Consider the following 23,020-nt stretch of genomic DNA (forward strand, 5'->3'; position numbering starts at 1 on the left):
AGTACCTAGTGGCCCAACAGGAATGTTGGGACCTAGTGACTAGTCTGTAGCTAGTGACTAGTCTGTCACTAGGTACTGACTAGCTACAGACTAGTCACTAGGTACTGACTAGCTACAGACTAGTGACTAGTCTGTACCCAGTGACTAGTCTGTACCCAGTGACTAGTCTGAACCCAGTGACTAGTCTGTACCTAGTCAGTGTTTTCCTCATTGGTGGCTGGGCTGAAAGATGTTGGTGTGAGGGGAGTCACCATGGTAACGTCAGTCTGTCTGGGTGTTGTTAACGTTCTAAGAGGTCACTGCTCGGCCCAGGCGACGTTCCCACATTCCCACTGTTCTGACGTTTCCTACTTCTGGGAAACAGGAATGTTGGGTAGTGGGAGCAGTGCACTACTGTTGGCCATGAGCTGTAGGGATGGAGAGCTGTCGAGCTGTAGGGATGTCGAGCTGTAGGGATGTCGAGCTGTAGGGATGTCGAGCTGTAGGGATGTCGAGCTGTAGGGATGTCGAGCTGTAGGGATGTCGAGCTGTAGGGATGTCGAGCTGTAGGGATGTCGAGCTGTCGGGATGTCGAGCTGTCGGGATGTCGAGCTGTCGGGATGTCGAGCTGTAGGGATGTCGAGCTGTAGGGATGTCGAGCTGTAGGGATGTCGAGCTGTAGGGATGTCGAGCTGTAGGGATGTCGAGCTGTAGGGATGTCGAGCTGTAGGGATGTCGAGCTGTAGGGATGTCGAGCTGTAGGGATGTCGAGCTGTAGGGATGTCGAGCTGTAGGGATGTCGAGCTGTAGGGATGTCGAGCTGTAGGGATGTCGAGCTGTAGGGATGTCGAGCTGTAGGGATGTCGAGCTGTAGGGATGTCGAGCTGTAGGGATGTCGAGCTGTAGGGATGTCGAGCTGTAGGGATGTCGAGCTGTCGGGATGTCGAGCTGTCGGGATGTCGAGCTGTCGGGATGCAGAGCTGTAGGGATGCAGAGCTGTAGAGCTGTAGGGATGCAGAGCTGTAGGGATGCAGAGCTGTAGGGATGCAGAGCTGTAGAGCTGTAGGGATGTAGAGCTGTAGGGATGCAGAGCTGTAGAGCTGTAGGGATGCAGAGCTGTAGAGCTGTAGGGATGCAGAGCTGTAGGGATGTAGAGCTGTAGGGATGGCCCCCCAATGGTGGAACAAACTCCCTCACGACGCCAGGACAGCGGAGTCAATCACCACCTTCCGGAGACACCTGAAACCCCACCTCTTTAAGGAATACCTAGGATAGGATAAGTAATCCTTCTCACCCCCCCTTAAAAGATTTAGATGCACTATTGTAAAGTGGCTGTTCCACTGGATGTCATAAGGTGAATGCACCAATTTGTAAGTCGCTCTGGATAAGAGCGTCTGCTAAATGACTTAAATGTAAATGTAAATGTCTGTAGGGATGTAGAGCTGTAAAGCTGTAAAGCTGTAGGGATGTAGAGATGTAAAGCTGTAGGGATGTAGAGATGTAAAGCTGTAGGGATGTAGAGATGTAAAGCTGTAGGGATGGAGAGCTGTAAAGCTGTAGGGATGTAGAGCTGTAGGGATGGAGGGATGGAGAGCTGTAGGGATGGAGAGCTGGAGAGCTGTAGGGATGGAGAGCTGTAGAGCTGTAGGGATGGAGAGCTGTAGAGCTGTAGGGATGGAGAGCTGTAGGGATGGAGAGCTGTAGGGATGGAGAGCTGTAGGGATGGAGAGCTGTAGAGCTGTAGGGATGGAGAGCTGTAGGGATGGAGAGCTGTAGGGATGGAGAGCTATAGGGATGGAGAGCTGTAGGGATGGAGAGCTGTAGGGATGTCGAGCTGTAGGGATGTCGAGCTGTAGGGATGTCGAGCTGTAGGGATGTCGAGCTGTAGGGATGTCGAGCTGTAGGGATGTCGAGCTGTAGGGATGTCGAGCTGTAGGGATGTCGAGCTGTCGGGATGGAGAGCTGTCGGGATGGAGAGCTGTCGGGATGGAGAGCTGTCGGGATGGAGAGCTGTAGAGCTGTCGGGATGCAGAGCTGTAGAGCTGTCGGGATGCAGAGCTGTAGGGATGCAGAGCTGTAGAGCTGTAGGGATGCAGAGCTGTAGAGCTGTAGGGATGCAGAGCTGTAGAGCTGTAGGGATGCAGAGCTGTAGAGCTGTAGGGATGCAGAGCTGTAGGGATGCAGAGCTGTAGGGATGCAGAGCTGTAGGGATGCAGAGCTGTAGGGATGCAGAGCTGTAGGGATGTAGAGCTGTAGGGATGGCCCCCCAATGGTGGAACAAACTCCCTCACGACGCCAGGACAGCGGAGTCAATCACCACCTTCCGGAGACACCTGAAACCCCACCTCTTTAAGGAATACCTAGGATAGGATAAGTAATCCTTCTCACCCCCCCCCCTTAAAAGATTTAGATGCACTATTGTAAAGTGGCTGTTCCACTGGATGTCATAAGGTGAATGCACCAATTTGTAAGTCGCTCTGGATAAGAGCGTCTGCTAAATGACTTAAATGTAAATGTAAATGTCTGTAGGGATGTAGAGCTGTAAAGCTGTAAAGCTGTAGGGATGTAGAGATGTAAAGCTGTAGGGATGTAGAGATGTAAAGCTGTAGGGATGGAGAGCTGTAAAGCTGTAGGGATGTAGAGCTGTAGGGATGGAGAGCTGTAGAGCTGTAGGGATGGAGAGCTGTAGAGCTGTAGGGATGGAGAGCTGTAGAGCTGTAGGGATGGAGAGCTGTAGGGATGGAGAGCTGTAGGGATGGAGAGCTGTAGGGATGGAGAGCTGTAGGGATGGAGAGCTGTAGGGATGGAGAGCTGTAGGGATGGAGAGCTGTAGGGATGGAGAGCTGTAGGGATGGAGAGCTGTAGGGATGGAGAGCTGTAGGGATGGAGAGCTGTAGGGATGGAGAGCTGTAGGGATGGAGAGCTGTAGGGATGGAGAGCCTAGCTGTTCAGTGTCGAAGGCAAGGTGTTATTGACAGGACCAATGACTCACCTCCCTCCCTTGGGTTTACAGGCAGAGTATCTAGGGGCTAAGGGTTTAGTGTGTAGGATACTAACTGTTTTCTCTCTCTCCCCTAGGCTCATTACTCTACTGGCAGAGTGTCTGCTTCCTTCACCTCCACAGCCATGACCCCTGCTACCGAACACACTGCGGGTTAGTAGTCTGGTAACACACTGGGTTAGTAGTCTCTGGTAACAACACACTGGGTTAGTAGTCTCTGGTGACAACACACTGGGTTAGTAGTCTCTGGTGACAACACACTGGGTTAGTAGTCTCTGGTGACAACACACTGCGGGTTAGTAGTCTCTGGTGACAACACACTGGGTTAGTAGTCTCTGGTGACAACACACTGCGGGTTAGTAGTCTCTGGTGACAACACACTGCGGGTTAGTAGTCTCTGGTGACAACACACTGCGGGTTAGTAGTCTCTGGTGACAACACACTGCGGGTTAGTAGTCTCTGGTGACAACACACTGCGGGTTAGTAGTCTCTGGTGACAACACACTGAGGGTTAGTAGTCTCTGGTGACAACACACTGCGGGTTAGTAGTCTCTCCACACAGAGAACAGCTCAGCAACATGTCTGTGTTTGAAAACATGATGTTTTCTCTGGTTGTTGTAGATGCCATCTCAGACGACACGGTGCGTTATTCCTATGTGAAGAAGAAAGGCTATGTTCGCCTCCACACCAACAAGGGAGACATCAACCTGGAGCTGTACTGTGACAAGGTGTGTGGTCCTTCGTGCTTTGGTCCAACATGGCTCTTGCTATGGTGGGATAGTGTGTTCCATTTCCCTATTCCCCTCTTCCAACCCCCCCCTCTCTCATCCCTCTTTCTGTCCTCGTCCCTCTTTCTGTCCTCGTCCCTCTTTCTGTCCTCGTCCCTCTTTCTGTCCTCGTCCCTCTTTCTGTCCTCGTCCCTCTTTCTGTCCTCGTCCCTCTTTCTGTCCTCGTCCCTCTTTCTGTCCTCGTCCCTCTTTCTGTCCTCGTCCCTCTTTCTGTCCTCGTCCCCCTCTCTCTGTCCTCGTCCCCCTCTCTCTGTCCTCGTCCCCCTCTCTGTGTCCTCGTCCCCCTCTCTCTGTCCTCGTCCCCCTCTCTCTGTCCTCGTCCCTCCATGCATGGTTTTCCCTCATAATCCAACTATTATATAAATCATTTTATTCAGAATAATCGTATTATTGTGTGCCAGCCGTGTTCCTATTGGTCAGTCACCGGGATTGGCTCGTATCACCAGCCACACAACACTATGAAGGCACTGCCAGAACTTTGTGGGCGCCTACGACCTCACTGAACGAGGAGCCAAGACGTAGTGGTACTGAACCAGCAGACCTAGACCCTGTCACACTGAACCAGCCAAGGCGTAGTGGTACTGAACCAGCCAAGACGTAGTGGTACTGAACCAGCAGACCTAGACCCTGTCACACTGAACCAGCCAAGGCGTAGTGGTACTGAACCAGCAGACCTAGACCCTGTCTCACTGAAATAGCAGACCTAGACCCTGTCTCACTGAACCAGCAGACCTAGACCCTGTCTCACTGAACCAGCCAAGGCGTAGTGGTACTGAACCAGCAGACCAAGACCCTGTCACACTGAACCAGCCAAGGCGTAGTGGTACTGAACCAGCAGACCTAGACCCTGTCTCACTGAACCAGCAGACCTAGACCCTGTCTCACTGAACCAGCCAAGGCGTAGTGGTACTGAACCAGCAGACCTAGACCCTGTCTCACTGAACGAGGAGCCAAGACGTAGTGGTACTGAACCAACAGACCTAGACCCTGTCACACTGAACCAGCCAAGGCGTAGTGGTACTGAACCAGCAGACCTAGATCTTGTCTCACTGAACCAGCAGACCTAGACCCTGTCTCACTGAACGAGGAGCCAAGACGTAGTGGTACTGAACCAGCAGACCTAGATCTTGTCTCACTGAACCAGCAGACCTAGACCCTGTCTCATTGAACCAGCCAAGACATAGTGGTACTGAACCAACAGACCTAGACCCTGTCTCACTGAACCAGCAGACCTAGACCCTGTCTCACTGAACCAGCAGACCTAGACCCTGTCTCACTGAACCAGCAGACCTAGACCCTGTCTCACTGAACCAGCAGACCTAGACCCTGTCTCACTGAACCAGCAGACCTAGACCCTGTCTCACTGAACCAGCAGACCTAGACCCTGTCTCATTGAACCAGCCAAGACATAGTGGTACTGAACCAGCAGACCTAGACCCTGTCTCACTGAACCAGCAGACCTAGACCCTGTCTCACTGAACCAGCAGACCTAGACCCTGTCTCATTGAACCAGCCAAGACATAGTGGTACTGAACCAGCAGACCTACACCCTGTCTCACTGAACCAGCAGACCTAGACCCTGTCTCACTGAACCAGCAGACCTAGACCCTGTCTCATTGAACCAGCCAAGACATAGTGGTACTGAACCAGCAGACCTAGACCCTGTCTCACTGAACGAGGAGCCAAGACGTAGTGGTACTGAACCAGCAGACCAAGACCCTGTCTCACTGAACCAGCAGACCTAGACCCTGTCTCATTGAACCAGCCAAGACATAGTGGTACTGAACCAGCAGACGTAGACCCTGTCTCACTGAACCAGCAGACGTAGACCCTGTCTCACTGAACCAGCAGACGTAGACCCTGTCTCACTGAACCAGCAGACGTAGACCCTGTCTCACTGAACCAGCAGACCTAGACCCTGTCTCACTGAACCAGCAGACCTAGACCCTGTCTCATTGAACCAGCCAAGACATAGTGGTACTGAACCAGCAGACCAAGACCCTGTCTCATTGAACCAGCCAAGACATAGTGGTACTGAACCAGCAGACCTAGACCCTGTCTCATTGAACCAACCAAGACTTAGTGGTACTGAACCAACAGACCTAGACCCTGTCTCACTGAACGAGGAGCCAAGACGTAGTGGTACTGAACCAGCAGACCAAGACCCTGTCTCACTGAACCAGCAGACCTAGACCCTGTCTCATTGAACCAGCCAAGACATAGTGGTACTGAACCAGCAGACGTAGACCCTGTCTCACTGAACCAGCAGACGTAGACCCTGTCTCACTGAACCAGCAGACCTAGACCCTGTCTCACTGAACCAGCAGACCTAGACCCTGTCTCATTGAACCAGCCAAGACATAGTGGTACTGAACCAGCAGACCAAGACTCTGTCTCATTGAACCAGCCAAGACATAGTGGTACTGAACCAGCAGACCTAGACCCTGTCTCACTGAACCAGCCAAGACATGGTGGTACTGAACCAGCAGACCTAGACCCTGTCTCATTGAACCAGCCAAGACGTAGTGGTACTGAACTATTAGTCCTAGACCCTGTCATGGAGGCCATTAACAAGCCTTCTGGAAATATGATGTGGAGTGACACAGGACAGGTCTTTAACTTTGTCTTGTACAGGACTGTGGTTTTAAAAACTCCTCCTGCTCTCTCGCCCAGGTTCCTAAAGCAGGAGAGAACTTCACCAAGCTCTGTAAGAAGGGTTACTACGACGGAACTGTCTTCCACAGATCTATCAGGAACTTCATGGTGAGACTAAAAACACGACTGATTCTCTCTGACTCGCCTGTCTTATCACTACTGATTCATTATGACTCGCCTGTCTCATCACTACTGATTCATTATGACTCGCCTGTCTCATCACTACTGATTCATTATGACTCGCCTGTCTCATCACTACTGATTCATTATGACTCGCCTGTCTCATCACGACTGCTTCTCTCTGACTCGCCTGTCTCATCACGACTGCTTCTCTCTGACTCGCCTGTCTCATCACGACTGCTTCTCTCTGACTCGCCTGTCTCATCACGACTGATTCTCTCTGACTCGCCTGTCTCATCACTACTGCTTCTCTCTGACTCGCCTGTCTCATCACGACTGCTTCTCTCTGACTCGCCTGTCTCATCACGACTGCTTCTCTCTGACTCGCCTGTCTCATCACTACTGATTCATTATGACTCGCCTGTCTCATCACTACTGCTTCTCTCTGACTCGCCTGTCTCATCACGACTGCTTCTCTCTGACTCGCCTGTCTCATCACGACTGATTCATTCTGACTCGCCTGTCTCATCACGACTGATTCATTATGACTCGCCTGTCTCATCACGACTGATTCATTATGACTCACCTGTCTCATCACTACTGCTTCTCTCTGACTCGCCTGTCTCATCACTACTGCTTCATTATGACTCGCCTGTCTCATCACTACTGATTCATTATGACTCACCTGTCTCATCACTACTGCTTCATTATGACTCACCTGTCTCATCACTACTGCTTCTTCTGACTCGCCTGTCTCATCACGACTGATTCTCTCTGACTCACCTGTCTCATCACTACTGATTCATTATGACTCACCTGTCTCATCACTACTGATTCATTCTGACTCGCCTGTCTCATCACTACTGCTTCTCTCTGACTCGCCTGTCTCATCACTACTGCTTCTCTCTGACTCGCCTGTCTCATCACTACTGCTTCTCTCTGACTCGCCTGTCTCATCACTACTGCTTCTCTCTGACTCGCCTGTCTTATCACTACTGCTTCTCTCTGACTCGCCTGTCTTATCACTACTGATTCTCTCTGACTCGCCTGTCTAGAATTAACTATACTCACCACCTGTTACCACAACAAACACATTGTTAATTCATCAATGTTAGTAAATAGATATATTCCCCAATGTGTTTCAGATCCAAGGAGGAGACCCAACTGGGACTGGTTTAGGTAAGTTTAGACCCTACAACATGAGTAGTGGAGAGTAAAACCCCTTGACTACTGTGGGGGGCGTACTGGGGGGGGCGTACTGTGGGGGGGCGTACTGTGGGGGGGGCCGTACTGTGGGCAAGGGGGAGGAGGCCGTACTGTGGGGAGGGGGAGAGCTGCTCTAGCAGGCGGAGGAGGGGCTTTTATTGCGACCCCCAGTACTACCTATTAGACTAGTTTGTGTGTGTGGGGGAGGGGCGGGGTCCGTACTATTGGGAGGGGGGGGGGGGTGTAGCTGCTCTAGCAGGCGGAGGAGGGGCTTTTATTGCGACCCCCAGTACTACCTATTAGACTAGTTTGTGTGTGTGCCAGCCAAAATATGTCTGGGACACTAAAATTACTCCAAGAAAAAAAAATGAGCTTTGATGTCTCTGAAACAACACTGTCTATTCCTGGTAAGAGGTAACTGGTAAATTTAATAATTAAACATTTCGTGGCCTGAGTCTTTTAACCAAAATATCATAGAGACGACGTCAAAAATGTTTACCTGCCCCTTTAAGGGCGGGAGGTTACCGTGGTAACGTCACTGGAGTCATGTTAGTGCCTGTGAGATTGAGTCTGACTAGTAGAAGCCTTGTCTTTTCTTCCCTAGCTGTTGAAAGTCAAACGTTAGGAGAAAAACAACCCAGTTTGTGAAGAAAACAATGTAAATATTCAAGAAAGACAACAATAAAGTCTCACTGACCACCTGTCAACTAGGCTGGTGAAGTGGACAACTGACCCACCAACTAGGCTGGTGGAGTGGACATCTGACCCACCAACTAGGCTGGTGAAGTGGACATCTGACCCACCAACTAGGCTGGTGAAGTGGACATCTGACCCACCAACTAGGCTGGTGGACATCTGACCCACCAACTAGGCTGGACATCTGACCCACCAACTAGGCTGGTGGACATCTGACCCACCAACTAGGCTGGTGAAGTGGACATCTGACCCGCCAACTAGGCTGGTGAAGTGGACATCTGACCCGCCAACTAGGCTGGCGAAGTGGACATCTGACCCGCCAACTAGGCTGGCGAAGTGGACATCTGACCCGCCAACTAGGCTGGCGAAGTGGACATCTGACCCGCCAACTAGGCTGGCGGAGTAGACATCTGACCCGCCAACTAGGCTGGCGGAGTGGACATCTGACCCACCAACTAGGCTGGCGAAGTGGACATCTGACCCGCCAACTAGGCTGGCGGAGTGGACATCTGACCCGCCAACTAGGCTGGCGGAGTGGACATCTGACCCGCCAACTAGGCTGGCGGAGTGGACATCTGACCCGCCAACTAGGCTGGCGGAGTATACATCTGACCCACCAACTAGGCTGGCGAAGTGGACATCTGACCCGCCAACTAGGCTGGCGAAGTGGACATCTGACCCGCCAACTAGGCTGGCGAAGTGGACATCTGACCCGCCAACTAGGCTGGCGAAGTGGACATCTGACCCGCCAACTAGGCTGGCGAAGTGGACATCTGACCCGCCAACTAGGCTGGCGAAGTGGACATCTGACCCGCCAACTAGGCTGGCGAAGTGGACATCTGACCCGCCAACTAGGCTGGCGGAGTAGACATCTGACTCGCCAACTAGGCTGGCGGAGTAGACATCTGACCTGCCAACTAGGCTGGCGAAGTGGACATCTGACCCGCCAAAATTGACCGCCATTTGTCAGGTTGCGGATGTTAATTTGTAGCCCTGGGTGGATGTGATAATGTCTGTATGTTTGGCAGAGAGCCAGCTGTGCGGAGGGAAATGTGTCATCCATTAATTATGCACTAATGTCACTAGGTGTGTTTCTGGATGAGAGGAGCCAATCAGGAGATGATTGGCCAGCTAGCTGTAAAATGATCCCAGCATGGCGCGCACACACACAGTAGAACACTCCTCCGTTCAATAGATTCTCCGTGGTCGTTGTGAAAAGACGAGATCCTAGCCAGCTTGTTTTGAAATTAATGTTTAACAAGGTCTGGTTTAGACAAGACATCGGTCCTGTTGGGCTGGGCAATATGGCCAAAATATCATTTCAAGGTATACATTATTTTATGTTTTTAAATGGATGTTATTTGGTGGCAACGCAGGGCGTGGCCCTAGGGCGACGACGCAGGGGGGGGCGGCGGCGACGCAGGGCGTGGCTCTAGGACGGCGATGCAGGGTTTTGATTTGATTTCCTTGTGTCTGAATAACGGTGTTGTTTAGTGGTTTTAAAAGGAGACTCTCAGGGTTCATCTCTTGGGTTTTCAGTGCATTGAATTATTAGGAGGTTTTGTGGCTTAATTTCCAATGGTGCCACCATTTCACTGCCCTGTAATTTAGATTTCCAGTCAAAGGGAGTCGTCTGAGTTACTGCTCCTTTATGTAGGATCATTCTGGGTCGAGATGTTCTATTGGATTTTTCTCCCAATACTTAGAATCCTAATTACAAGTTGGTATATCTCACTCTGTCTGCCCCCCCTCGCTCGCTCTCTCTCTGTCTGCCCCCCCTCGCTCGCTCTCTCTCTGTCTGCCCCCCCTCGCTCGCTCTCTCTCTGTCTGCCCCCCTCGCTCGCTCTCTCTCTGTCTGCCCCCCCTCGCTCGCTCTCTCTCTGTCTGCCCCCCTCGCTCGCTTTCTCTCTGTCTGCCCCCCTCGCTCGCTTTCTCTCTGTCTGCCCCCTCGCTCGCTTGCTCGCTCTCTCTCTCTGTCTGCCCCCCTCGCTCGCTCGCTCGCTCGCTCGCTCTCTCTCTCTGTCTGCCCCCACCCCCTTGCTCGCTCTCTCTCTCTGTCTGCCCCCTGCTCGCTCGCTCGCTCCTCGCTCTCTCTCTCTCTGTCTGCCCCCCACCCCTTGCTCGCTCTCTCTCTCTCTGCCCCCCTTGCTCGCTCTCTCTCTCTCTGCCCCCCCTTCTCTCTCTCTCTGCCCCCCTTCTCTCTCTCTCTCTGCCCCCCTTCTCTCTCTGTCTGCCCCTCCCCCTCGCTCTCTCGCTTGCTCGCTCTCTCTCTGTCTGCCCCCCCTGCTCGCTCGCTCTGTCTCCTCCCGCGCCGCTCTCTCTCTGTCTGCCCCCCACCCCCTTGCTCGCGCTCTCTCTGTCTGCTCCCCTCGCTCGCTCGCTCTCTGTCTGCCCCTCGCTCGCTCGCTCTCTCTCTCTCTGTCTGCCCCCCCCCCCTTGCTCGCTCTCTCTCTCTCTGCCCCCCTGCTCGCTCTCTCTCTGCCCCCCTCTCTCTCTCTCTGCCCCCCTTCTCTCTCTGTCTGCCCCTCCCTGCTCGCTCGCTCTCTGTCTGCCCCTCCCTGCTCGCTCGCTCTCTGTCTGCCCCTCCCTGCTCGCTCGCTCTCTGTCTGCCCCTCCCTGCTCGCTCGCTCTCTGTCTGCCCCTCCCTGCTCGCTCGCTCTCTGTCTGCCCCTCCCTGCTCGCTCGCTCTCTGTCTGCCCCTCCCTGCTCGCTCGCTCTCTGTCTGCCCCTCCCTGCTCGCTCGCTCTCTGTCTGCCCCTCCCTGCTCGCTCGCTCTCTGTCTGCCCCTCCCCTGCTCGCTCGCTCTCTGTCTGCCCCTCCCTGCTCGCTCGCTCGCTGTCTGCCCCTCCCTGCTCGCTCGCTCTCTGTCTGCCCCTCCCTGCTCGCTCGCTCTCTGTCTGCCCCTCCCTGCTCGCTCGCTCTCTGTCTGCCCCTCCCTGCTCGCTCGCTCTCTGTCTGCCCCTCCCTGCTCGCTCGCTCTCTGTCTGCCCCTCCCTGCTCGCTCGCTCTCTGTCTGCCCCTCCCTGCTCGCTCGCTCTCTGTCTGCCCCTCCCTGCTCGCTCGCTCTCTGTCTGCCCCTCCCTGCTCGCTCGCTCTCTGTCTGCCCCTCCCTGCTCGCTCGCTCTCTGTCTGCCCCTCCCTGCTCGCTCGCTCTCTGTCTGCCCCTCCCTGCTCGCTCGCTCTCTGTCTGCCCCTCCCTGCTCGCCCCTCCCTGCTCGCTCTCTGTCTGCCCCTCCCTGCTCGCTCGCTCTCTGTCTGCCCCTCCCTGCTCGCTCGCTCTCTGTCTGCCCCTCCCTGCTCGCCGCTCTCTGTCTGCCCCTCCCTCGCGCTCTCGCTCGCTCTGATCCCCCTCGCGCTCTCGCTCGCTCTGATCCCCCCCTCGCGCTCTCGCTCGCTCGCTCTGATCCCCCCGCTCTCGCTCTCGCTCGCTCTGATCCCCCCCTCTCGCTCTCTGCTCGCTCTGATCCCCTCGCTCGCGCTCTGATCCCCCCTCGCTCGCTCTGTCTGCCTGCCCCCTCGCTCGCTCTCTCTGTCTGCCTGCCCCCCCTCTCTCTGTCCCCCCTTCGCTTGCTCGCTCTCTGTCTGCCCCCCTCGCTCTCTGTCCCTCTTCAGGTGGAGAGTCATTCTGGGGTAAGCCCTTCAAAGATGAGTTTCGTCCCAACCTGTCCCACACCGGACGAGGGGTTCTCAGCATGGCCAACTCAGGACCCAACACCAACAAGTCCCAGTTGTGAGTTGTCATTGTCTTATGTCCCAGTTAGCCCTCTTTCCTCCTAAAGTGTGCACTTGTTCACTTCCCTTAACTGATTTGAAAGGAAATGGCTGGTATCAGAAACGTGGTGGAAACCTCCACTAGCCCAAGCCGCCTCCAATGCTTTTACATTTGTGGGAAGTAGTGAACGAGTGTACACTTCAGGCTTGAAGTGATACTGTCTTTTGCTCCCCCCATTTCCTCCTGTTAGTGCCCCCCCATTTCCTCCTGTTAGTGCCCCCCATTTCCTCCCGTTAGTGCCCCCCATTTCCTCCCGTTAGTGCCCCCCCCCATTTCCTCCCGTTAGTGCCCCCGATCCCCCATTTCCTCCCGTTAGTGCCCCCCATTTCCTCCCGTTAGTGCCTCCCCCCATTTCCTCCCGTTAGTGCCCCCCCCCGTTAGTGCCTCCCCCATTTCCTCCCGTTAGTGGCCCCCCCCATTTCCTCCCGTTAGTGGCCCCCCCATTTCCTCCCGTTAGTGCCCCCCCCCATTTCCTCCCGTTAGTGCCCCCCCCCATTTCCTCCCGTTAGTGCCTCCCCCCATTTCCTCCCGTTAGTGCCCCCCCCCCCCCGTTCCTCCCGTTAGTGCCCCCCCCCCGTTAGTTCCTCCAGTTAGTGCCCCCGTTCCCCCCCTCCCCCCCCATTTCCTCCCGTTAGTGGAGCCGAAGAGACATTGACCATACTTGAATGTGTTGTTTCCCAGCTTCATCACCTTCCGGTCATGTCCCTACCTGGACAGGAAACATACCGTGTTTGGAAGGTAAGAGACATACGGATTTCATTTAAAATATCTCTGTATTGGTTGAATATGTGATGGAGATGGCATGTCTGTGCTCTGGGTACCAGACTGGCCAGAGCCCGGGTTCTAACCCCGGACCAGAGAGCCCGGGTTCTAACCCCGGACCAGAGGGCCCGGGTTCTAACCCCGGACCAGAGGGCCCGGGTTCTAACCCCGGACCAGAGGGCCCGGGTTCTAACCCCGGACCAGAGAGCCCGGGTTCTAACCGCGGACCAGAGAGCCCGGGTTCTAACCCCGGACCAGAGAGCCCGGGTTCTAACCCCGGACCAGAGAGCCCGGGTTCTAACCCCGGACCAGAGAGCCCGGGTTCTAACCCCGGACCAGAGAGCCCGGGTTCTAACCCCGGACCAGAGAGCCCGGGTTCTAACCCCGGACCAGAGAGCCCGGGTTCTAACCCCGGACCAGAGAGCCCGGGTTCTAACCCCGGACCAGAGAGCCCGGGTTCTAACCCCGGACCAGAGAGCCCGGGTTCTAACCCCGGACCAGAGAGCCCGGTTTGGTTGTAATGGGCATTAATATGGAGATGGTCCCTCCTTTGCTGCTATAACAACCTCTACTCTTCTGGGAAGGCTTTCCACTAGATGTTGGAACATTGCTGCTATAACAGCCTCCACTCTCCTGGGAAGGCTTTCCACTAGATGTTGGAACATTGCTGCTATAACAGCCTCCACTCTTCTGGGAAGGCTTTCCACTAGATGTTGGAACATTGCTGCTATAACAGCCTCCACTCTCCTGGGAAGGCTTTCCACTAGATGTTGGAACATTGCTGCTATAACAGCCTCCACTCTTCTGGGAAGGCTTTCCACTAGATGTTGGAACATTGCTGTTATAACAGCCTCCACTCTTCTGGGAAGGCTTTCCACTAGATGTTGGAACATTGCTGCTATAACAGCCTCTACTCTTCTGGGAAGGTTGTCCAATTAGGCCTGGCTCGCAGTCGGCTTTCCAGTTCATCCCAAAGGTGTTCGATGGGGTTGAGGTCAGGGCTCTGCAGGCCAGTCAAGTTTCTCTCAACTTTTGTGTACAATTTGTTTTACATCCCTGTTGGTGAGCGTTTCTCATTTTACAAGATAATTCATCCACCTGACAAGTGTGACATATCAAGAAGCTGCTTAAACAGCGTGATCATTACACAGGTGCACCTTGTGCTGGGGACAATAAAAGGCCACTCTCTAAAATGTGCATTTTTGTCACGCAACACAAATGTCTCAAGTTTTTAGGCAGCGTGCAATTGTCATGCTGACTGCAGGAATGTCCACTAGAGCTCTTGTCAGAGAATTTAATGTTAATTTCACAAGCCGCCTCCAACGTTGTTTTAGTGAATTTTGCAGTATGTCCAACCGGCCTCACAACCGCAGACCACGTGTATGGTGTCATGTAGGTGAGCGGTTTGCTGATGTCAACCTTGTGAACAGAGTGCCCCGTGGTGGGGTGGGGTTATCTTATGGGCAGTCATAAGCTACGGACAACGAACACAAATGCTTTTTATCGATGACAATTTGAATGCACAGAGATGCCGTGACGAGATCCTGAGGCCCGTTGTCGTGCCATTCATCCGCCTCCATCACCTCCTGTTTCAGCATGATAAAGCACGGCACCATGTTGCAAGGATCTGTGCACAGTTCCTGGAAGCTGAAAATGTCCCAGCTCTTCCATGGCCTGCGTCCTCACCAGACATGTCACCCATTGAGCATGTTTGGGATGCTCTGGATCGTCGTGTTCCAGTTCCCACCAATATCCAGCAACTTCATTGTAGCGGAGTGGGACAATATTCCACAGGCCACAATCAACAGCCTGATATAAGATCAGCGTCAACTCACCATCAGTACGACCAAGAATATGTTTTCCGCGACGCGGATCCTGTGTTCTGCCTTACAAACAGGACAACGGAATGGATCGCATGCAGCGACCCAAGGAAACGACTCCGAAAAAGAGGGAACCGCGGCGGTGTTCTGGTCAGACTCCGAAAAAGGGCACATCGCGCACCACTTCCCAGTATTCTTCTTGCCAATGTCCAGTCTCTCGACAACAAGGTTGATGAAATCCGAGCAAGGGTGGCATTCCAGAGAGACATCAGAGACTGCAACGTTCTTTGCTTTACGGAGACATGGCTTACTGGGAAAACGCTATCCAGGGCGGTGCAGCCAACGGGTGTCTCCACGCATCGCGCCGACAGAAACAAACATCTCTCTGGTAAGAAGAGTGGCGGGGGCGTATGCCTCATGACTAACGGGACATGGTGTGATGAAGGAAACATACAGGAACTCAAATCCTTCTGTTCACCTGATTTTAGAATTCCTCACAATCAAATGTAGACCGCATTATCTTCCAAGAGAATTCTCTTCGATTATAATCACAGCCGTATATATCCCCCCCCAAGCAGACACATCGATGGCTCTGAACGAACTTTATTTAACTCTTTGCAAACTGGAAAACATTTATCCGGAGGCTGCATTCATTGTAGCTGGGGATTTTAACAAAGCCAATCTGAAAACAAGACTCCCTAAATTTTATCAGCATATCGATTGCGCAACCAGGGGTGGTAAAACCTTGGATCATTGTTACTCTAACTTCCGCGACGCATATAAGGCCCTGCCCCGCCCCCCTTTCGGAAAAGCTGACCACGACTCCATTTTGCTGATCCCTGCCTACAGGCAGAAATTAAAACAAGAGGCTCCCACGCTGAGGTCTGTCCAACGCTGGTCAGACCAAGCTGACTCTACACTCCAAGACTGCTTCCATCACGTGGACTGGGACATGTTTCATATTGCGTCAGATGGGAATATTGACGAATACGCTGATTCGGTGTGCGAGTTCATTAGAACGTGCGTCGAAGATGTTGTTCCCATAGCAACGATAAAAACATTCCCTAACCAGAAACCGTGGATTGATGGCAGCATTCGCGTGAAACTGAAAGCGCGAACCACTGCTTTTAATCAGGGCAAGGTGTCTGGCAACATGACTGAATACAAACAGTGCAGCTATTCCCTCCGTAAGGCTATTAAACAAGCTAAGCGTCAGTACAGAGACAAAGTGGAATCTCAATTCAATGGCTCAGACACAAGAGGCATGTGGCAGGGTCTACAGTCAATCACGGACTACAAGATGAAATCCAGCCCAGTCACGGACCAGGATGTCTTGCTCCCAGGCAGACTAAATAACTTTTTTGTCCGCTTTGAGGACAATACAGTGCCACTGACACGGCCTGCAACGGAAACATGCGGTCTCTCCTTCACTGCAGCCGAGGTGAGTAAGACATTTAAACGTGTTAACCCTCGCAAGGCTGCAGGCCCAGACGGCATCCCCAGCCGCGCCCTCAGAGCATGCGCAGACCAGCTGGCCGGTGTGTTTACGGACATATTCAATCAATCCCTATACCAGTCTGCTGTTCCCACATGCTTCAAGAGGGCCACCATTGTTCCTGTTCCCAAGAAAGCTAAGGTAACTGAGCTAAACGACTACCGCCCCGTAGCACTCACTTCCGTCATCATGAAGTGCTTTGAGAGACTAGTCAAGGACCATATCACCTCCACCCTACCTGACACCCTAGACCCACTCCAATTTGCTTACTGCCCAAATAGGTCCACAGACTATGCAATCTCAACCACACTGCACACTGCCCTAACCCACCTGGACAAGAGGAATACCTATGTGAGAATGCTGTTCATCGACTACAGCTCGGCATTCAACACCATAGTACCCTCCAAGCTCGTCATCAAGCTCGAGACCCTGGGTCTCGACCCCGCCCTGTGCAACTGGGTACTGGACTTCCTGACGGGCCGCCCCCAGGTGGTGAGGGTAGGCAACAACAGCTCCTCCCCGCTGATCCTCAACACGGGGGCCCCACAAGGGTGCGTTCTGAGCCCTCTCCTGTACTCCCTGTTCACCCACGACTGCGTGGCCACGCACGCCTCCAACTCAATCATCAAGTTTGCGGACGACACAACAGTGGTAGGCTTGATTACCAACAACGACGAGACGGCCTACAGGGAGGAGGTGAGGGCCCTCGGAGTGTGGTGTCAGGAAAATAACCTCACACTCAACGTCAACAAAACTAAGGAGATGATTGTGGACTTCAGGAAACAGCAGAGGGAACACCCCCCTATCCACATCGATGGAACAGTAGTGGAGAGGGTAGCTAGTTTAAGTTCCTCGGCATACACATCACAGACAAACTGAATTGGTCCACTCACACTGACAGCATCGTGAAGAAGGCGCAGCAGCGCCTATTCAACCTCAGGAGGCTGAAGAAATTCGGCTTGTCACCAAAAGCACTCACAAACTTCTACAGATGCACAATCGAGAGCATCCTGGCGGGCTGTATCACCGCCTGGTACGGCAACTGCTCCGCCCTCAACCGTAAGGCTCTCCAGAGGGTAGTGAGGACTGCACAACGCATCACCGGGGGCAAACTACCTGCCCTCCAGGACACCTACACCACCCGTTGTTACAGGAAGGCCATAAAGATCATCAAGGACATCAACCACCCGAACCACTGCCTGTTCACCCCGCTATCATCCAGAAGGCGAGGTCAGTACAGGTGCATCAAAGCTGGGACCGAGAGACTGAAAAACAGCTTCTATCTCAAGGCCATCAGACTGTTAAACAGCCACCACTAACACTGAGTGGCTGCTGCCAACACACTGTCATTGACACTGACCCAACTCCAGCCATTTTAATAATGGGAATTGATGGGAAATGATGTAAATATATCACTAGCCACTTTAAACAATGCTACCTTATATAATGTTACTTACCCTACATTATTCATCTCATATGCATATGTATATACTGTACTCTACATCATCGACTGCATCCTTATGTAACACATGTATCACTAGCCACTTTAACTATGCCACTTTGTTTACTTTGTCTACACACTCATCTCATATGTATATACTGTACTCGATACCATCTACTGTATGCTGCTCTGTACCATCACTCATTCATATATCCTTATGTACATGTTCCTTATCCCCTTACACTGTGTATAAGACAGTAGTTTTGGAATTGTTAGTTAGATTACTTGTTGGTTATCACTGCATTGTCGGAACTAGAAGCACAAGCATTTCGCTACACTCGCATTAACATCTGCTAACCATGTGTATGTGACAAATAAAATTTGATTTGATTTTTGATTTGATTTGATCAACTCTGTGTAAAGGAGATGTGTCATGCTGCATGAGGCAAATGGTGGTCACACCAGATACTGACTGGGTTTCTGATCCACACCAGATACTGACTGGGTTTCTGATCCACGACCCTACTTTTATTTAAGGTGTCTGTGACCAACAGTCATATCTGTATTCCCAGTCATGTCAAATCCATATGAATTTGAATTTAAGTGGACTGATTTCCTTATATGAACTGTAACTCTGTAAACTGTTTCAAAATGGTTGCTTTTATGTTTTAGTTCAGTATACATGACATTTCAAAACACTTTTGGCAACACAGTGTTCCCCCTCAGGCCACTACTCTACTACCACATACAGGGCATTCAGAAAGTATTCAGACCCCTAAACAGGTTGGGAGAACCTTCCAGAAGGACAACCATCTCTGCAGCACTCCACTAATCAGGCCTTTATGGTAGAGTGGCCAGACGGAAGCCACTCCTCAGTAAAAGGCACAAGGGCCCCCATGGAATTTGCCAAAATACACCCGAAGGACTCTGACTATGAGAAACAAGATTCTCTGGTCTGATGAAACCAAGATTGAACTCTTTGGCCTGAATGCCAAGCTTCACTTCTGGAGGAAATCTGGCACCATCCCTACAGTGAAGCGTGGTGGTGGCAGCATCATGCTGTGGGGATGTTTATCAGCGGCAGGGACTGGGAGACTAGTCAGGATTGAGGCAAAGATGAATGGATCAAAGTACAGAGATCCTTGATTGCGCTCAGGACCTCAGACTGGGGTGAAGGTTCACCTTCCATCAGGACAAATAAATAACAATTTAATCCATTTTAGAAAAAGGTTGTAGCCTCACAAAGTGGAAAGTCAAGGGGTCTGAATACTTTCCAAAGGCACTGTATGTATGTGTCAGTGTGTAGAGTGAAGGTAATCTAGAGTTTTTTTTCCCCCTTCTGGTTGCACACGTGGCCATATTGGTAGAAATGAGGTGAAACTGATTTAAGTTTGCCTGCATTAAAGTCCCCGGCCACTAGGAGCGCCACCTCTGAATGAGCGTTTTCTTGTTTGGTTATGGCCTTTTTTACAGCTCAGATGGTATATAGACGGCTACGAAAAATATAGATGAACTCTCTTGGTAAATAGTATGGTCTACAGCTGATCATGAGGTATTCTAACGGAGGAGAGAATAACCTCGAGACTTCCTTTAATATTAAAGCTCACACACCAGCTGCTGCTAACAGAGACACACCCCCCTTAAGCTCACCCGACGTTGTGGTTCTGTCCGGCCGACACGTAGAAGGGAAGCTTTGTGTAGTTTTGAAGATGTGTTTTCTTGTTTCTTCCCAGGGTGGTGGGAGGCTTCGAGGCTCTGACAGCCATGGAGAACATAGAAGCTGATCCTAAATCCGATAAACCCAAGGTACACACACACACACACACACACCAGGGTTTCCGTTAGGAAAATTTGGCGTGGTATATTTAACCAGCAGCGTTTTAAATTGATTGGACATTTTGAGAAATGTACAGGACCCATATGCATTGGGTGGATATGAAATAACATTAGAATATATTAATTCATACAGTCTTAACAAAACAAGTTGAGGAAACAGTGATATGGGGGGCCCTTCTTACCCACCTTGAGGATGTTAAGTTTACTTTTCATCAGCCAACGAGACGAGTAACGAACAGCAAAAATCACTAGCCAATGTAAATCTACCGTCTGCCAGAGTAGAAAAGTGAACCTATTCTATTGGTCAGCTCGTTGAGAAAGAAACTGGCTATTCTCAAACAGACTCTGGGACAGTTGTGAGATGATGGATCCCTAATTCATACAACCAACAGGCCTAGACTACAGATTTAAATTTAAAAAATTTAAAAATTGTATAATGCAACAGATCAGAACGTTTAGCTTAAAATGTTGCTCAACAATTTATTCACGTAAGCGCAGCAATGCGCGGTAGGCGATGTGTAAATGTGAGATCCATAGTGTAACGGAACACTGTCAACAGCAATTATGCAAATTCACCGACTGATAAGCACGATCAGTCAAATGTATTTCCATCAATGGATATGCTAAAAAGCATTATTTTTCTTCTTCTCTCGGACAATGGGCCAGCGGCAATCTTATTTATCTTCTTTTCGATCTTTTAAAAAAATTATTATCGGCTAAACGCCAGCTATTACCGGCTAACGGAAACTGACACACACACTGACCCACTGTATGGAGCAGAGAAGTACAATCAATATCCCTCGTTTTATCTCCTTCCTCCTGTTTGCTGTTGTGATCCCCTGTTCACACCTGTTACCTGTGACTCACTTAAGTAGCAACAGACTCCCAGAATTCAGTTGTAATTTATCTAGAACTGACTGAAGACACCAGCGACCACTAACCCAGTGAGGGCTTAAACTATACTCTCTCTTCTCTATCTCCAGTCTGAGATCAAGCTGCTGAGTGCCACTGTGTTCGTGGACCCATATGAAGAGGCAGATGCCCAGGTTGGTTTGTGTGTTTGGTCTATGATCCAGTAAGATGTTGTCGGTTAGCTGCCCGACGCGTTTCAACTGTCGTCGGTTAGCTGCCCGACGCGTTTCAACTGTCGTCGGTTAGCTGCCCGTCGCGTTTCAACTGTCGTCGGTTAGCTGCCCGACGCGTTTCAACTGTCGTCGGTTAGCTGCCCGACACCCCTGACGCGTTTCAACTAAACATACAATCAGGAGACCTGAGTTTCTGATGAGCACTGAGATTGTAAAATACACTACCGTCCTGTGTGTGTAGATTGCAGCGGAGCGTCAGAAGGAGTTTGAGCAGCAGGAGGAGGCTCGAGCTCAGACCAGTTTGTCTCAGAGGAAGACGAAAGCAGAGCAGGCTCCCAAGACCTTCAAGGCTGGCATAGGGAAATACATCAACCCTGTGACCTCTACCACCACGTGAGGCCGCACACGCGCACACATACACACCACACCGCACACCACACACACACATACACACCACACCGCACACCACACACACACCACGCACGCCACACACACCACACACCACACACACACCACGCACGCCACACACACCACACACACCATTAACCCCATCCTGTGTGTGTAGGAAACGTCCAGCAGTAGAGGACAGCGGACCGTCAACCAGCGCAGCCAAGAAGCCCAAAGGAAAGACTGGCTTTGGAGACTTCAGCTCCTGGTAACCCCGTGGACACACACAGCCCCGTGGACACACACAGCCCCGTGGACACACAGCCCCACAGCCCCGTGGACACACACAGCCCCGTGGACACACACAGCCCCGTGGACACACACAGCCCCGTGGACACACACAGCCCCGTGGACACACATAGCCCCGTGGACACACACAGCCCCGTGGACACCTTCTGTGTCCCACCACTACTTTAGACCAGAGCCCTATTCCCTATATAGTGCACTACTTTAGACCAGAGCCTATGGCACCCTGTTCCCTCTATAGTGCACTACTTTAGACCAGAGCCTATGGCACCCTGTTCCCTCTATAGTGCACTAATTTAGACCAGAGCCTATGGCACCCTGTTCCCTGCTACTAATAGTGCACTACTTTTGACCCTACCCCCTGGGTCCATAGGACACTACTACCAGTCAGTTATGGTCAAATATATAGGTAATTAACTAGGCTTTGGTCAAAAGTAGTGGTCTACTACCAGTCACCCCCTGAATAGGCTTCCATTCTGGATTACCCCCTGACCAGTCACCCTGATACCCCATTACCCCCTGCCACTATCAGTCACCCCCTGATACCCTGGTATATTACCCCCTGCTACTACCAGTCACCCCCTGATATCCTATTACCCCCTGCTACTACCAGTCACCCCCCCATTACCCCCTGCTACTACCAGTCACCCCTGATACCCTATTACCCCCTGCTACTACCAGTCACCCCTGATACCCTATTACCCCCTGCTACTACCAGTCACCCCTGATACCCTATTACCCCCTGCTACTACCAGTCACCCCCTGATACCCCATTACCCCCTGCTACTACCAGTCACCCCTGATACCCCCTGCTACTACCAGTCACCCCCTGATACCCTATTACCCCCCTGCTACTACCAGTCATCCCCTGATATCCTATTACCCCCTGCTACTACCAGTCACCCCCTGATACCCCATTACCCCCTGCTACTACCAGTTCCCCTGATACCCCCTGCTACTACCAGTCATCCCCTGATACCCTATTACCCCCTGCTACTACCAGTCACCCCTGATACCCTATTACCCCCTGCTACTACCAGTCACCCCCTGATACCCCATTACCCCCTGCTACTACCAGTCACCCCCTGATACCCCATTACCCCCTGCTACTACCAGTCACCCCCTGCTACTACCAGTCACCCCCTGCCTCTCATGGACATTTTGTTTTTATTTTCATGTGAATTATATAGAATGTTGTCTTTCACTTAATATGACATCATCAAATAATGTTGGCTTTCTAATGATGCATTTTTTTTATTTTTTATTTTGTGTTTTAATAAATTCAAGTTTTTCCAGTATTTTTATTAATGCTTCACAATTTGCACAAATTCATATCTTTCATCGGTTTCTTGTGAGGCCGAGCCCTGCTGTTTTTCAAATGGCACCCTATCCCCTATATAGTGCACTACTATCCTATGGGCCCTGGGCAAAAGTCAGCAGCATGTGGCCCCGTAGGGCAGGGGTCAGCAAAAGTGTGTGTGTGTGTGTGTGTATATGTATATACAGTCGGTACCGGTCAGGGGGTGACCGGATATATATATCTTAATTAATTAATTAATTAATTGCGGGATAGAAAAACATCAAGAAAGACTAAGATGAAAAAAGAGTTTAATTTCAGAAATCTGATACCCACAAATATTGGAATACACACATGGAGGAAAAAGACAGACA

The 23,020-nt window shown here is 51.6% G+C and overlaps 1 protein-coding gene across 1 annotated transcript in view; it reads left to right on the forward strand.

Moving 5' to 3' along the window:
- The window catches only part of ppil2 (peptidylprolyl isomerase (cyclophilin)-like 2), a 38,428-nt gene extending 17,068 nt beyond the window's left edge, over positions 1–21,360 (forward strand). Inside the window, exons 11-20 of the mRNA XM_046351529.1 lie at positions 3,058–3,133; positions 3,602–3,708; positions 6,442–6,531; positions 7,689–7,722; positions 12,058–12,175; positions 12,899–12,955; positions 19,469–19,541; positions 20,555–20,617; positions 20,898–21,049; positions 21,222–21,360. Of these exons, the coding sequence (XP_046207485.1) occupies positions 3,058–3,133; positions 3,602–3,708; positions 6,442–6,531; positions 7,689–7,722; positions 12,058–12,175; positions 12,899–12,955; positions 19,469–19,541; positions 20,555–20,617; positions 20,898–21,049; positions 21,222–21,315 (864 nt within the window). The 3' untranslated portion in view covers positions 21,316–21,360. The remainder of the gene's footprint in view (positions 1–3,057; positions 3,134–3,601; positions 3,709–6,441; positions 6,532–7,688; positions 7,723–12,057; positions 12,176–12,898; positions 12,956–19,468; positions 19,542–20,554; positions 20,618–20,897; positions 21,050–21,221) is intronic.
- Positions 21,361–23,020: the final 1,660 nt, after the last annotated feature.

Source organism: Oncorhynchus gorbuscha, linkage group LG05 (genome assembly GCF_021184085.1).
Source record: "Oncorhynchus gorbuscha isolate QuinsamMale2020 ecotype Even-year linkage group LG05, OgorEven_v1.0, whole genome shotgun sequence".
Lineage (NCBI taxonomy): Eukaryota > Metazoa > Chordata > Actinopteri > Salmoniformes > Salmonidae > Oncorhynchus > Oncorhynchus gorbuscha.